Genomic DNA, 16,882 nt, shown 5'->3' on the forward strand with positions numbered 1-16,882 from the left:
CTGTTTCTGAAAGTGATTTCACTAGGTATGTTGACAAAATATGACAGAAAAGGAATACTTATTTTTTTTTATTGTTGTTTCTGGTTTTTTTGGTTAGAAAATGTAAAATATCTCTATATCTAAGGTAAAGGAAAATAATTTTACTCCATTTTTGATCTAACTGTTCTATTAACAGCCTATGAGAGGAATTCTGTGTAGTTGCTGCTGGATTGTATTCTGAAGTATTTCTTAGAAATAGATTTATATACCTTAGCATAACCTTAATCCTACAATACCCTTAGCATATGTTTGATACAAAAACATGCATCAGTAATACAGGATTCAGTGGACAATATGGATTAGCATATGCTTAGTCTTCAGCATACACTGAAACGTTTGCCTAAATAGTGTTCTGTTAACAACTGTGATCTGAAGAAACCAAAACATAGACAGGATCTCAAATTCTGCAACTGTGTACCAACAATGCTTACAGATGCAATCAGAAAACTGGTTGCAACAATGAAAAAGTGTCATTATAACTTCACGACTTCTAAAAACTCAGTAAATGATGACTCTGAGCAAACAGCTTGAGTAAGAATTTGAGTAACAATTCTCACTTTCAGAATCTGATTTTCAAGAAGAAAGTAAAAGTATATTGGCATGTGCCCATTATCAGGGCGTACTTGTTTAGATTTCTCAACTGACTCCACATGTGACACACCAACACATGCATGTACAGTGCATATAAATATACCTGCATATACACAATTCAGGGATTAGTGCAACTGATGCACACATAAAACTTACAGCTAAGACTTTGTCCACAGACAACTGAAATTCACTTAACAATAAGAAAGCCCATAATGTTTAGGAAATTTAGAATCTATACTCATGCGCCAAATTTCTAACCTTAAGGAACCTTATGGATCAAATTTATTAACTGTTATGTTACTTGGCAGCCTCAAATTTTTTTGTGCTGGTCGTTGGTTAGATTACAGGGGGGATTGATTTTGTTTCAATATTAATCAAACTAGAAGGGACTTACGGGTTTGGACACCAAAACCATGATTCTGACTTATAAATCCCATCAATCACTGTTAAATATATTACCATAAATAGCTGGTTGTATTTCATGTAGCCAGGAGAAAGCAACGTCTAAATTAGCCGTAGTTACCTAAGTGGGCCCAGGTACCTTAGTGGAGATCTCCATGGTGATGCTGTCCCTGATGCTCCCCAGGACAGGGCTGGCCCTCCTGGCTGCCAGACCACTGCTGAATTGCCATCAACCAGAACCCCCAGGTCCCTTTCTGTGGCACTGCTTCCCAGCATCTCATTCCCCAGCCAGTCCATATATCCAGGGCTGTCCCATCCCAGGTACAGAATCCAACGCTTTCCCTTGCTGACTTCATACCATTGGTGATTGCCCAGCTCTCTGGTTTGTTGAGGTTCTCTCTGCCCTCAGGGTACTCAACAGCTCCTCCCAGTTCTGTATCCTCTGTGAACTCGCTCTGTATCCCTTCCAGTCCTGTGTCCAAGTCATTTATGAAGATGTTGAAGAGCACAGGGCCGAGAATGGAGCCCTGTGGAACCCCCCTAGTGACAGGTCCCCAGTCTGATGTCACCCCATTCACTGTAACCCTTTGTGCCTGGCCCATGAGCCAGTTGCTCACCCATCCCATGATGTGTTTATCCAGCTGTGTGCTGGACATTTTGTCCAGAAAGATCCTGTGAGAGACAGTATCCAAAGCTTTACTGAGATGAAAAAGATTACATCAACTGGCTTCCCTTGATCAGCTAGGTGGGATACCTTGTCAGAAAAGGAAATCAGGTTTGATAGGCAGGACTTTCCCCTAATGAAGACATGTCAGCTGTGACCAATGACCATGTTGCTTTTCAGGTGTTTTTCAATAATTCCCAGATTAATCTTCTCCATAACTTTACCAGACACTGAAGTGAGACTGACAGACCTGTAGTTGGCAGGACCCTCCTTCTTGCCCTTTTTGAAAATCAGGACAATGTTTGCCATTTTCCAGTCAGCTGGGATCTCTCCATACTCCAAAGACTGCTCAAAAATGATTGAGAGAGGCCTCACAATGACACAAGAGGCTCTTTGAGGATTCTTGGCTCAAACCCATTAGGTTGCAGAAGCTTACAGGGATCCACATGGAGCAGCAGATACTGCACAGGTTCAGGGTCAGTTTATCATTCTTACAGCCATTCTCCAGCTCAGATCAACAAGACCCCCTTAGCTTGTGCTGAAGACAGAGGCAAAAAATACATTAAATATCTCTACCTTTCTATGTCCCTGTTTGCGAGGTGACCATCCTCATCCTGTAATGGGCCCATGCCATTTCTGTGCTGCCTTTCTCTATTAGTGTATTTAAACCCCTCTCCTTTTTATTGTCCCCCACAGTAATAGCCAGCTTCAACTCCAACTGAGCTTTGGCCACACAAATTTTCTCCCAACAATGGTGAGCAGCATCTCTGTATTGTCATGTTATCTGACCTTCCTTTCACTGGACATAAACCTTCTTTTTTTGTCTTAGCTCCAAAAGAAGACCCCTGCTCAGCCAAGCTGGTCTTCTGCCTCACCTTCTTGACTTTCCATGTTTTGGAATTGCCTGCTCCTGTGCTCCTAGGCAGCGGAGCTTAAAAAGTAAGCAGCACCGAATGGACCCCCAACACCTCCAATAGCATTTTCTCAGGGGACCTGGCTAACCAGCTCCCTGAGAAGCCTGAAGTCTGCTATTCTCGTATCTTCAGAGCTGAAGCTGGCAGTTTCCTCTTGTCAGGAGATTTTAAACCTGATTGCTTCTCGTCTCTGTATGAAAGAGACATCAATAACCACTTCAGTCACAAAACCCTCCTCGTTAATTAAGCAACAAATCAAAGAGGGCATCCTTCCTAGCTGGCTCCCTTAGTACCTATACCATGAAGTTAGCATCCTGTTTGAACAATCTTCTGAATCTGTTTGTGCCAGCTGTTTGATGTTCCTAGTTAATACCTGGCAAGTTGAAGTCCACCCAAAGGACAAGGGAAGTTGATTGGAGGTTTCCATTAGGTCCTCAAAGAAAAATTCATCATTGTCCTGGCTAGGTGGTTTAGAGTCCCACGATGATATCCATGTTATTTGTTTGTCCCTTTATCCTTACCCAGAGACTTTAAACCATACCATTGCCAAATGTAAGCTCCACACATTCCAGCCACTTCACTGCCTCACCTGGCTTGCCTGAAGAGCCTGTAAACATCCAGTGTGGCACTCCAGGCATAGTTTCATCCTACCAGGTTTCTCTTATGCCAATGATGTTGTATCTCTGCAAGCACTGGTATTGAAACATTTCAAGTTTTGGCATGCCACCCCAAATCATACTTGTTATAATCCTCAGATATTCACTGTCCATTAGAGCTCCTGGATTCAATGTTATGAGACCTGTAAGTACTATATTAGTCTACATGAGTAGTTCAAATGTGTACTACAACATGCAACAGTTAAAACCATAATTATACTTAAACTTATTATTATTTATTACTATTGTTGATTATAACTTGAAATGCATAGAGATTGGCAGTTGCTAGAAATTAATCACAAATAGCTTTATATAGTTTGTTAAAAGAATAAATGAGAAGACTTTAATACAAAGCATGCATTTTTTTCTCCCTTAGGTACAAAGATGTATAGAACAGCAGATTTTCATCTCCTACAGAATAAAGCTCTTTCTTCCTTTATCTTTTTTTATTTCTGAAACATTTCCTACATGTTATGAATGGTAGGGCAGAGAAGAGGGGAATGAGACTACCAACTCCTGCACAATATTTTTGCACTTTTTCGGGTTTTTTGACTGGAAAGTGACAATAGAGGCTTAAATTCCTGATACATACACTGGGAGGATTGTTTCAAGGCACAGCTAACAACAGACAAATTTCCAGCAAGTGGAATCTAAATAAAAGGAAGTCTTCAGAGCCCTAAGGGTAAGAAAAGCGTGAACAGCACTCCACAAATTTAATGGACTTAAACACATGTAAGAAAAGTCCCAAATTAAAGTAACATTTGAACAAATATCACCTATTTGCACTTCATACAAGGGGAACAAACACTTCTTTATGCACAAAACTAAAGAAAGAGAAATAAGCAGGAGCTGGGTGAGCCAGTCTGAACTACAGATATCTGTAACAGGATAACACAGATTAAGTTCTTCCTTTCTGCCTTTTAAGTTGTGCCTTCCATAAGCATGGTGCACACTAATGCTGACAGATGATGTCCATATGCACCACAGGAGCTCTGGAAGCACCATGCCTGACTTGAGTATGTGGCTTGTCAAAGCCAGAGAGGGTGTGTTGCTATTCCAGCATTCTTTGCAGCAAGAATAGTTTATAAGAAGAACTAATAACAGTCTTTTCTCCTTTTACTTTGGAAGAAAAAAGAGTAAGAACTCTATTCCAAGTACTGCCATTTTGCCTTACTCTAGTCCAAGACCATATGACGTAAAGTACTTCTCATTAGCTCCTTGTGGTTTCCTATGAGAGATCTTGATGACCTTATCAGAGAAGACACAAAGGCAAAGCATGTGTTTTGTTAGAGCCTGAAAAAGCCTGGAGGGGAAGGAAGAACAGTTACTTTCCAGACTGATCACAGCAAAGCTGTGCTCACTGCTGATAGCATCATGGAATTAGTACTGACAGTAGAGTATCCATCTGTTGAAAGCACAATCAGTCATGCTGTGTTCTTCATCCCCTTCCTCCCCACAGTAATGTTAGCATACGTCCTCAAATGTCCCTTAGATGTGAGTTCTTTTTACATGACTCAGGTCCTGTGCTAAGTTCTTAGTTCTGGTTTCATCAGCTAGCTGAACTCTCCTGAGTACTGCCTCCTCACAGGCCCAAAACATTCATCCATCAGCTGTTAATGATATTTCACAGACAACTTCTTGAGTGCTGCTGAGTGCTACATTCAATGATCTACGTATTTGTGACAATTAGGTCATGGATATTTCAACCCTCTTTACAAGTCTGAAAGATCACGAGTGATAGGAGAAAATAGCCAAAGCCTGGAAGCTGTAAAGAGAGCATCCTGGCCAAAAAGCCAGTTCCTCTAAGGCTTTCCAGAAGCTACATCAGCCTGCAATGTGAGAAAACAAGGAAAAACCATCAAGATTTGCCTTCTGAAAAAAGCTATGCAAGTAAATCCTGTCAGTTCTTATACTCTGTTCATCCTCCTGTGGGTTTGTTCCTTTCTCCAAACTGGATCAGTGTAGAAATGTGAAGGCAGCTTTAAGAGTTCTAAACTAATTTTCGATTAGTGTATTTCCAACACCCAAAACACTTCATAAGAAAAGCTCAAAAATCCAGTACAATGGACTAGTAGGAATGGACTAAAGAAGTAAAGCAGGCAAGGACACTTCAAGAGAGACTGACAACAGAGGTAGTTTGACACCAATGTAGTGGTTTGGGTTTTTGCTTTCCCAACAACCTTCTCTTAGGACTCATATTAAATCTAGACAACGCTAATAAGATAAGACTATTGTGCTGATTTTGGCTGGTACAGAGCTCTTCACAGTGGTCGGTATGGACTTGGTTTTTGGATTTGTGCTGAGCACAGGGTTGATAATATAGGGTTTTTGTTACTGCTGAGCAGGGCTTACAGAGAGCCAAAGCCTTTTGTGCTTTTTGTTCTGCCACACTGGTGCTGAAGTTGGGGGTGCATGGGAGGTTGGGATGAGACACAGACAGGACAGGTGACCCAAACTGACCAAAAGGATATTCCAGACTGAATGACATCATGCTCAGGACATAAAATGAGGAGAAGGAAGAAGAGAGGGGATGTTTGGAGTAATGGCTTTTGTCTTCCCACATCACTGTGATGTGTGATGGGGCCCTGCTCTCCTGGAGATGGTTCAACACCTGCTGGCTCATGGGAAGCAGTCAATTAATTCCTTGATTTGCTTTGCATGTGTGTGTGGCTTTTGCTTTCCTGATTAATTTGTCTTTATCTCAACCCCTGAGAGAGCTTTCTAGGGGAATGAGTAAGTCGCTGCTTGGGGCTTGGTTGCCATCTGGGTGGAAACCACAACTAAATATAACTCCTGGTTTTAATAATATGCTCCCTTAAACATTGTCCAAGCATACTAATGGGTGTTTGCAAAAGTTTGGACAAAACCCAAAATCACTCAGGCCATAGACTTGATTCCATATCAGATTTCATTCATACAGTACAGTCAGCCAGACTATTTACTCTTACCTGTAGTAATTGCTCAATATTACTGCCAAGTCTGTTGATGTATAACATTTAAAGGTGCTTCTGCTACATTTTCCCTGCTAATGATTCACTGATAACATATTCTGTCCTAGAAAACCTCCTCTCATGCACACACTTTCAAGACAATGACAAAGTTTTCAATTCTTCTGCTGTAGTTAAAGCAGAAGAATAATAATACTGCAACCAGCTTTGCCTTTCCAATGGTTCAGCATGCAGCTGAAATCAAGCCAAGCAGGTAAGAATCCACTGGTGCTTTACCTGGTGAGGTGCGGAAGCGACACTGTCCAGTCATTGGATCGTACTCCTGGTTTTCATCGGAGCACAGACACAGGAAAGAACCGTCAACATTTTCACAGAGGGCTTCGCCACATACTCCACTCAACATCTCACATTCATTCACATCTGGGGAAAAAATCCAAAACAGAAATCAATTGAGACCCCCTACTGACTGATCTTTTATCTGCTGCATCTGTGCCAATACTGTCTGCCAGATTACAGATGTGATCTCTGGGGAAGGATTAAAAACTCACTAATACCTAAGTGGATTCATAAACAAGTAGTAAGTCCTTTGAAATAAAGATCCCTGAAAGTTTATAGACTATTAGTGTTGATTAGGTGCTGATTGTAGACCAGAACACAGTTTTTTGATGTTTCTCATTGTTAAATACTTGCTTTCCTGTGTATTCTCTTATTGGGATTTAAGACTTAGAGTAATTAAATTTGGTTTCTTATCTTTATTAGCAAACTTTCACTAACTCAAGGAGCAAAATGAACAGGCTTTGGTGAGATTCAGACTGCCTAAAAAAAAGAGAATTCATTTTCCTTCCCAAAATACCATTTTTCTTGTAAACAACCACCAAACAGAGAATTCCCCAGCCCCATTGCCACCATATGTCTATGCATGGACTCACAGGCTGTTCTGGGATCCACAGAAGTTGTGCCCAGGCCACCCAGGGACCCCCACTGAACACTGCAAAATTCCTCCCTCCAAAAAATTCCACATATTTTTAACTTAGATTCCATATACCTGCTAACTAGCCAGCCTGAAATGTTTTTTTGACTGATAGAATTGTCTGTTGTTTAAACAAGGACCAAGTACTACCAAGATCATTTAACTTTATTTTGTTTTTAGTTGCTAACATTGACATTTGAAAATCTACTTCTAATGAGAAAATCTCATTAGTAGATACAAATTATGCTGATTAGTATCAGAAATAGTAATTTCTGTATCACAGTTCAGAAATTTCTATAATTGAGTGTGGTCAAACTTGTGAAGCAGTATTTCATCCTTTTTACCTTTTGCATATCAAAATCTAGTTATCTGAATAAATGATGATTTTTATGTGTTTTTATAAAAATATTAATTTTAACTTAGAGTTTGCTCACATTAAAAAAATGCATTCAGATTTCTCTTTATCTTTTTATTGGCTTCCTGTCATAGGAAATAAGTCTTCTTTGGAGAACATTGCCTAGTCAGAAACTAGTGACTTGATTTTCCCCTAAATTGTTTTGGATGATCTGGATTCAAAATTTAAAATAGTATTTTATACTATACAGTATTATACAAGGAAAAAAAAAACCCAAGCAAATGCAGTATTTTGTGGTTCAGAATTACTTCAGTGAGAGCTCAAAATTAAATTTAGTTTCACACCATCTTTTACTTTCCCCTTTTATTTTTTACTTTCTTTGCTTCATTTGTTCTCATCCATGAAAAGTCACTGTATGACAAAATATACCTTGCTATGCAGCAAAGTAAGTGTCAAATGGCATAAAGAATTTTGTAACAAAACTACTTAATATATTAGAAAATGCATACACTCTGTAAAACTTCTAATTCCTCCTCTCTGTTACCAGTAAATGTGTTTCATCCTGAGTCTGGCTTGAAGAAATTCCTTAATGAATACCTCTCCTTGATCTGGTATTAATTTTATATTACAAACTTGTGCTGCCTCAATTCTCCAGCCATCACTATTAACAACAGATCTGGAAACCTATTAGTCACAAAAGAAATGTGCACAATTTACACATCTACAAAAAAATCCCACATCATTTCAAGGTGATAGGTGTCTTTCCTGGAGCTGGAAGCTGAAAATCTGTTTAAACACCATATGCCTTGGGAGGTGCCATCTAATTCAGCCTGGCTGTGCCACATTCCAGATGTTATTTCCTGCAGGGGGTAGTGCAGGGTTCTGGTTACTCAGCTAAGAGACTAAACAGATGTAGCTCTTAAATAGGCTAAGATATTAAATTCATGCTATTATATTTGTGAATGGTACTGACATGCACCAACAAGTAGGTTTCTTGGGTTTTTTAAAAGAAATAAAATAAGTGGTTCAGCTTATTTGCTGTTGCCTTCTGTTTGCCCCAATAAAAGGTATTCATTAAATAAAGTTTCCATCTGGCACAAAGTTCAGTGAGTAACGAAGAGCTCAACCTATTTTACTAGTAAGTGGCATAACTTTAATAAAAAAATGTCAGAAAGCAAAAATGTGAAATGTGTCTTGTTGGAATGCTGTTTTTGGTCCCTTGAAGTTTGCAGCAGTGACTGCTAGCACCCATGAGCTCACCTGTGCACCCCTGCCCATCCTGCGTGTCCTGGTAGCCCTGGTAACAGAGGCAGCGGTAGGAGCCATCCATGTTCTCACAGAAGCCGTGAGCGCCACACACCGTGCCGTTCACACACTCGTCCACATCTGCAGGGAGAATTGCAGCATCAGACAGGCTGTGTGACAGCCAAGGGCACACATTCACTGTGGGCAGAACACCCACAGATGGGCCACTTTGCAAACAGATGCAGCTACGCCTCGACACATTGGGAAGGAACCAAGGACAAGACACATAAATTAATGGAAGCACACACAATTTAAGACATTCTTTCAGTGTTAGCTTTGCAGTAAGTGTGTCAGCAATGGGCAACTGCCTCCACCCATCTGTTTCACTAAACTTGCCAACCACAGCATGATGTTACATACTACAGACTAAGGCATAGTTTAAATAATTTCTGTGACTGACTTATAGATTCTACCAGTGCACTATTATACAGTCAACAACACAAGTGAACCTGAACTCACTGTGCCTACAAAGACTTCAAGGGTATAGCTACATCCCCTATGCAGAAGTGCTGCACAGATTTCATTTTGGCTCAGCACAGATCACAGTTTGATAGTGTTAGTGGTAAATATCTGTGGACTGAGCCTTCTGTCTTAAGTCCTGTAAATCTACACATACAATTCATCTTGCTCAGGTGCACAAAGTAATTCCAATGCCAGAATGTTTTCTCTACTGGCCTTTTCATTTGTAGTTCCAGTTTTTTGCCTTACAAGTAAGTCATTTGCACATGTAAGTCTGTTCTTTGACTCAGCTGCCCATCAAATTACAAATGAAGCAGAGCTGCTTGTGGCAGACTGTGGTTTATTTTTTTAAGTGCGTTATAAGTGCTAGGAATGCATTATTTTTATCTCCACTCAAAGTAAGACCTAAACCCAAAGCCCTGGCCATATGTGGTCATTAAAGATGTCATGAGGTGCTTTTCAGGAGGAAGAACACTAGCTGTGAACCTGCCAGAATACCAGGATTCCTATATTCCTTCTGCTTTCTATATTCCTCTGCAGTCTGAAGCAGAGAAAATATTGCTGTATTTCTTTCCTAAAAAACATTAAGTAAAGCTGCTGCTTTCCTTCTGCACATTTCCTCAAGGGATAATCGCATTTTAAATGGGGAATAAAGTGATTTATCTGAGGGCTTGCTCCTATCATTGATTCTGCACATTTTGGTAGCCCTTCATGTGATGGAGCCTATCATCATTTTATCTCCAGTGAGGGCCTTTGGCATTCCCTGAACTAAAGAACTGTTGGGACTGAATCTTGCAGTGCCACAGAGAAAAGGCTTCTCCAAACAGGTGAGCAGCACCTGGTGCTTTTCTGTAAGGACAGAGTAGGGCTCAAATGTAGTCCTGCCTAATCCTCCAGCTGTCCACAGCTGTGTCAAACAAAAACCTAGAGAACTCAGCAAAGATGCACTGCAGTCTTATCCTGACAGTACTCACCAACCAAGGACTTTTTTACTTCTAAATTGTGATTTATGCTCAGTTGAAAGGGAACTCTTGGTCTTTGAACAGTGTGGTCACAGCCCCCCAGGCTACCAAAATTTGAGCAGCATGTCATCACCATCCACGCCTGTTAACTCTTCTGCTGCCCTCCTGCACCCAAGTGCTCAAATTTACCTGCACAAGCTTTGTGTGCCTCAGGGACTGGTGTTCCTGGGATCTTGAAAACCAGCTTTTCCTGTGTGCTGTGGTGGGGTCTGAACAGATTTGGAATCGCATGTACGCTTTTAAAAAGGCTAAAAAACCTGTCTCTGACAATTTCTGTACCAATGGAACAAACTGTTAAATTTTAACATTTTTCTCAGAAAGGCATGTAGTTTCACGTTAGGATGTTTAAGTGATTGAAAACTCACTTCTCCTACTGAACTGATTCATTGGTTAACAAACTTCAGCACACATATGAATGCAGGCAAAAACTGCACATACTAAATACACCAAAATCTAGGACACATGTATGAGTATAATTGATGGTTATAAAAAAGTACTTGCAGATGGAACTGGCAGAAAAAAATTTACTTGGTTCGTAAGTTTTGTAGTAAAGATTTTAATGGTCTTTACATCATGATTTATTAAACAAAGAAAAAATATTCAAGGCATTTATTTTAGAAAGGGCTATTGTATTTGGCAAAGAATACAATAGCCAGTATGCTTTTTCTCAAGGAATTGAATACAAAAATTTGGATGGTTTCTGGATATTGAACTTATTGAAACCTACCACAAGTCCTTCTTAGTAGAATTAATTCAGCAACACAAATAAGCAACTTATCTGTGTTAAAGACTGTCAGAGGTGAAGGGTCAAGAACTACCTTTTATACCTTTTCCTTTTTAAGTCCCCACAGTGACAGAATTACAAAAAGATGCATATGCAGTTACTGGGAGGAAGACAACGGAAATTTTTTACAGTTGTGTTTTTCTGGTCCCTTCTTCTTGCTGCTGTGCACTGTCCTTGCATAACATATTTGCTATTAATAGTCTCAAGTGATCAGCAGAGTTTCACATATCTAGTAAAACATCTGAATACTCTGTCTCTTAATCAGAAAGCTCAGTTAAGTAAAGGAATTCAAAATGAGTAAACAATGGTGACTTGACAGCCTGGAATTTCAGACAACAGACAATAACACAGTGTTTGTGTTTTCAGTGAACAACTATTGTTAAGTAAAAAGTTCCTGAGCCACAGGACAGTTCCTGTTAAAAACCTAAGCAGAAGAAACTACAACTGGAGATTTTAGAATTATCCAAATTACAGAACTCTTCTTACTTAAAACCTAAATGTTAAAGGAAACAGGGGAATGGTTCATGCAGCTGGATCTTCACAGGTAAAACAAGGTCATTGGCTAAAAAAGCCACAGAAACAAAACTTGTGATTGTAGCAAGTGTCCTAATTCAGTATATAATACAGCCACAGAAGACAAGTTTTTTTCTAAAAAGTACAGTCTGAACATCTTTCAGTGCATGGGATATTACAGAGAAGGTCCAAGCACCAAATATTTTTCCTTGTCTAGACAGTTCACTCAAAGGACTCTTTTTTACAGCCGGAAAGGACATTTGTTTCTTTAATCACCCCATAAAGAGTGAGGCTTGTAATCGGCAATTCTCTTGCTACATGGAAGCAAAGTCAGGGGAAAAAACTAAGCATGAAACTAACATACCCTATATCTATAGAGTGACTAAAGCAGTTATCTGTAATTAAAACCTGTTTTGGAATCCATTAATCATTGCTGCCTGCTTTAATCAAAAGGCAAGATGTGTGCACTCACACACTTTTGTGCAGTTCAACACTGTGCTCCTGTTTTCTGACAACCTGAACAAGATGAAGGCAACCTCAACCTCATGATATTTAAATCTCACTGAAATCTACTTACATAGCAATATGTCTGGAAGAGGAACTGGTTCCTAAGACAGGCCTGCAAAGTGATTAGAGCACCAGAGCTCTGATTCTGAAACTTCCAGGGCTACCTATAACATGCATACAGAAAAAGGAAGAAGTAGAGGTGGGAGAGCTCTGGTGGGATGAGTAAGTTTTTTTGGACGGCCTGCTGCAGCAGTGAGAAGCCAATGAGAGACATATGGGATGGGACATGGAGACAGAAGAGATGCTTGAGGCAGAGAACCTTAAACATCAGAGAACCTCTAACTTGAGGTTTTGCCAACATATTTGACTAGTAGCCAGCTAGGTAAAACACCATCTTTACATGAACCCCAGAGAGCTCAACAAGGAACTAAGGAGCACTCAGAGAGCCTCCAGTTCAGAGAGCCTGGTGCAGTCAAATTTCTGAGCCTGGGGCCAGGCTGCAGTGGAATGTCACTGCTGCAACAAAAGTTTGTCTACACCTTGGAAGAAGACACAGTCTCCACAGCTGTTCAGTTTACTTTGGCCAATGGCCACAAAAACTCCATACCAGAACTAAACCACATGAGGATCTTAAATGTTTTGTGCTGTTGTTGCTTCAAACTTCAAAAAAACCCAAGTCAAACTCATACAAAAAAAGTCTGGAGATATGGAAAATCTGCTCCCCAGGTACAGAGAGGTGTGTGAATCCAGGAAAATTTTCTCAGGTTCTTCCTCTGATGGTATAAACAGTTATTCTCACTCACTTAACTAGAATTAAATTCACAGAGGCACTTAGTGTAAAGAACAGTAGCTCCTGTGGCTGGAAGCCACACGCTTTCTCAGTATGTCACACATTCCTTTTGTTTTGTTCTGCTTTTTAGCATGAAGCTGACACCACTACAAATATTGACACCGATGCCATCAGTGCTCCCTTAAAATGAGTTTTTTCAAAACTATGGAGTTGTTTTTATTAAAATGACAGAATGGAGAAACTAATTGTGGTGGAAAAGGAGTGCTGCTGCTTCAGAGACTAGAAGTACCTTTGCTTAGCCAAGTTATTAAAATACTTTTCCAAGTGCTGAATATAAAGTCTGATCTGTATTCCATACACAACACCAATTACTTGTGAAGCATGCTCAACTGGTTTTGTACTCGTTTTACTCTTCATTAAAAAGTTCCAAAACTAGTCACAATCCTAGAAATAAGATCTTGTGATTTCATCTTTCTCTATTTAGTAGAAGTTTGGCTTTTTTGTTCTAATGGAGATTAACTTTGTATTACTTCATCATATATGATAGCAGCCTTTCCCTGGAAACTGCTATTTTATTAAATGTCAGAGATGCAGAGGATTTCATTGTTTCTGCTACAGCTCCTAACAGTAGATGCTAATGACTTCAGATTTCTTTTTTAAACTGTGTTCCTTTTCAGTTGGGCTTTTTTTTAATTTCTGGGAATTTGATTTCACAAGGTTAATAAGCGTTCTTCTAGCTTCATTTTGAAATAAAGTGTTTGGCTTCTACAAAGAGAAGGCGGTATTCTTCTCTAGCCACTTTTCCCCCTTCTTTTATAGCTATGCTCAAGAGTGAGGCAAAACACCTGCTACTACTTTTCTTGCAGAGCAACTGAAGATATGTAGCCATACCCTTCCCAAATATTGGGTGAAGTCTATACATGGTGATGAAAGAATCCACGAACATGCTTTAGTATTATCCCCATTACTTCAAATCATAAAATACTGCCTCCTCCATGAATCAGTGGAGTTACTCAGATTTACTCTCTCTAGCCTACTTGACCAGGCTTTTGTCTTGGCAGTAACACAATATTTCTTTCAACTAACACCATGATTACAAATGAAGTAAATGTTTAGAGAGAAAAAAGCACTAAAGAACACTGGAGAATTTTTTATAATTACCAATAATAACTGAAACACAAATGGTGCGTTTGATGTTATGCTATAACTAAATTTACAGTACTTATTCCCTGACATCAAGCGTAACAGTGTTCCTGCCAGCACAGTATTTCATTTCATGAGAGATCACATTACTAAATACATGGCAGGTTATATGCCAGCTTCAGTAGTAAAGCTGTAAGGCTCATTTTCCTCTGGTATAAGCAGGGAGATGCAACAGTCACACAAATTTCAGTGTACTTCATCCACCAAAGGACAAACGTTTTCATCATAGTTCACTAAGTGAACTATGAGAAGAATTGACCTCTAAAAACCAATCACATATGGATTTACTGGCCTATAATTTGGGAGAGAGAATGTTGCTTACTTCTTGGGTGCTTGAGATCCCTACCCATTGGTTCTAAGACTGAGCTATCTGCTCAGTGGTTCCCCTCAGCATGCGTCCAGCTGAAATACTACCATATTAATTTTTCACCTTCTGAACTTTTCCAACAAGCCTTACTGCTGTGAACACTCCTTTCAACCATAAGAATAGCCATTCTTAATCTAATTAGGGGAGAGTTTATTTTCTATCAGCATCACTGACTTCACAAAGCCACATACCTTCTTGGTATCACTGGACACAAGTGTCCTGTTTTAAATTCAGTGCAGGAGAGCAGCATCACTTGCAAACGTGTGTACACCATTAGCAAGAGGATATATTCTCATGACATAGCAACATAAGAAGCATAGTTACCATTAATTCCAGTCTCCTGGTTGATGTTTCTATAAAGATCTAATTACTGCTATTTGCTCCATTTCTGCCATTTCAAAATGCCTGAAGTTCTATAATAGAACTACTGGATTTCACTACAGCTTCTCACTGGAGTTACTACTCTGTAACTTAATCAGTATATTTTAAATAAAAGTTTGGACAAGCAAGGTTCTGCTGTCTTCCATACACCAATGAGAACATTCAGGTAGCTCAGGCTTGCTGATAATGCACTTAAGCTTCAAATCAGATAATCCTGAATATTCATGTGTATCTTACCCACAGAAATTTAAGTGGCTGAATTCAGAGTTAGTAGTGACTGACTGACTACTTTTCTCACCCTCCTAACAACAGCAAATCAATGGGAATGAATTATTGTAACTGGTCTCACCTTCACATGTTCTGCCATCTGCAGACACAGAAAAGCCCCGCTCACATATGCACTGGTAGGAACCATCCGTGTTTAGACACTCTCCATGTGGTGAACAGAGGTCAGATCTCTCACATTCATTGATATCTGAAAGCACAGAGACATTTAGAGCTTTTCAAATCATCACAGCCTTAATATTAAGCCTAAATTCAATTAGTCTTAAAAGCAGCTTCTATCTCCACTGGCTATGTAAATAGCTGTGTGAATGGCTCATCTTCCAGAGTAACCAAATCTCCTGGGATCCTTCTCAAACTCTGTATGGATGTCAATCTGTTCTGCTGCATCATACTCTTGCCACACCACTCTGTGATGAGGATAAGCAGAGAGCGACTGGTGGGAAATCAGCATAGGCACAACGCTAGCGCACATTTCTTCTGTCTTACAGGTACTCTCAGCCCCATCTCACTGCTGTTTCATGGCTGCACACCAGTCAACTTTGGTGTCTGACTCCACATCTTACTAGCAGGTTTGGAGCTGCATCTTTCCCAGAAGGCTGATTTTACATAATTTAAATCCAAATGCTCTTTTTTGCTGATGGGGAGTGGGAATGATCCCAAAAGATTGCTATATAAGAGCTTATCAGTCTCTTTTGTTTCATTCTATTTTTAACTTAGGAAGCATTTTTCAAACTTGTGAGTCTGAAAAACAAGTATTTCCTTTTGATTGATGTCTCATGTGAGCAACCAAATCTGCCCTCAGAACTTAAGGACTTTATTATTTCATTAAGGTACTACCACTTTTATATAAATGATCATTCATGTTGTAGTTGTACTTTTGTATTTTTTGCTTTACAAAAGCCCATTAAGAAGCTTTCAGTACCACGCTGAAACCGAGCACAAATTTACAAACAAAACTGACTCATGGGGCTTATTCATCCCTTACCCAAACACTAGAATTTCTCATTCTTAACTGTACCTTTTTCTGCTTACAGACATCCAGAATGTATCAAAGTAGCCAGCAACTTTGATATACTACAGAAATTATGATTTCAATATCACTGTCTCAAGACCATGATATCATTATAGAATTTTCTCTAGCTACAAACTGATTCTAGCCTGTTTGTAAACCTTCTAACCAGTGTCCTGAAATCATGGCCATAAGAGGAAAGAAAAGAGGCAGGCAGCTCGGGGAAGTTGTATCTGCATGAGGCGCCTAAGGAAAAGTAAGTGCACTGTGCTGAACACAACACCTACATGTACAAAGCTTTCTCTGAAATCATAGCAAATGCAAACCATCAACTACTTCCTGAAGCCCTCTGAAAGTTGGGAATGGTGAGAGATCAGCAATGACAAGGACAGTATTGTACCTTCTCATCCTGTACTAAAGATTTAGCTGTCTTAAAACTGCCAGAAAAATACTGGAAACCAAGGCAGCTGATTACAGAAGGTAGAATGATGTATTAAAAGGCAGGAAAACAAAATTACCAGTGTTCGGGAAACTGAGTATAATACCTCTGAAAGAGCAAACTGCACTTTCTCAAGTTTTGGAGTCTTTTCAATTTTCTCCTTACCAAAACGCATATCCCCAACTTCTAGTCTAGTCCAGATTCAAATTGCAGACACTGCACTCTGTGATAAATTTGCCAGTTTAATTCAATAGCTCTCTGTTTGCACTGTCTGTCCCT

The 16,882-nt window shown here is 39.6% G+C and overlaps 1 protein-coding gene across 9 annotated transcripts in view; it reads right to left on the reverse strand.

Annotated features, from left to right (window-relative positions):
- LTBP1 (latent transforming growth factor beta binding protein 1) overlaps positions 1 to 16,882 on the reverse strand; it is a 188,988-nt gene that overhangs the window by 26,159 nt on the left and 145,947 nt on the right. For all 9 annotated transcript variants that reach the window (XM_064708730.1, XM_064708727.1, XM_064708729.1 and 6 more), the window contains 3 exons: positions 15,220 to 15,345; positions 8,800 to 8,925; positions 6,491 to 6,634 (listed from right to left, as the gene is read on the reverse strand). In XM_064708730.1, the coding sequence (XP_064564800.1) occupies positions 6,491 to 6,634; positions 8,800 to 8,925; positions 15,220 to 15,345 (396 nt within the window). The remainder of the gene's footprint in view (positions 1 to 6,490; positions 6,635 to 8,799; positions 8,926 to 15,219; positions 15,346 to 16,882) is intronic.

The sequence above is a fragment of the Zonotrichia leucophrys genome, chromosome 3 (genome assembly GCF_028769735.1).
Source record: "Zonotrichia leucophrys gambelii isolate GWCS_2022_RI chromosome 3, RI_Zleu_2.0, whole genome shotgun sequence".
Lineage (NCBI taxonomy): Eukaryota > Metazoa > Chordata > Aves > Passeriformes > Passerellidae > Zonotrichia > Zonotrichia leucophrys.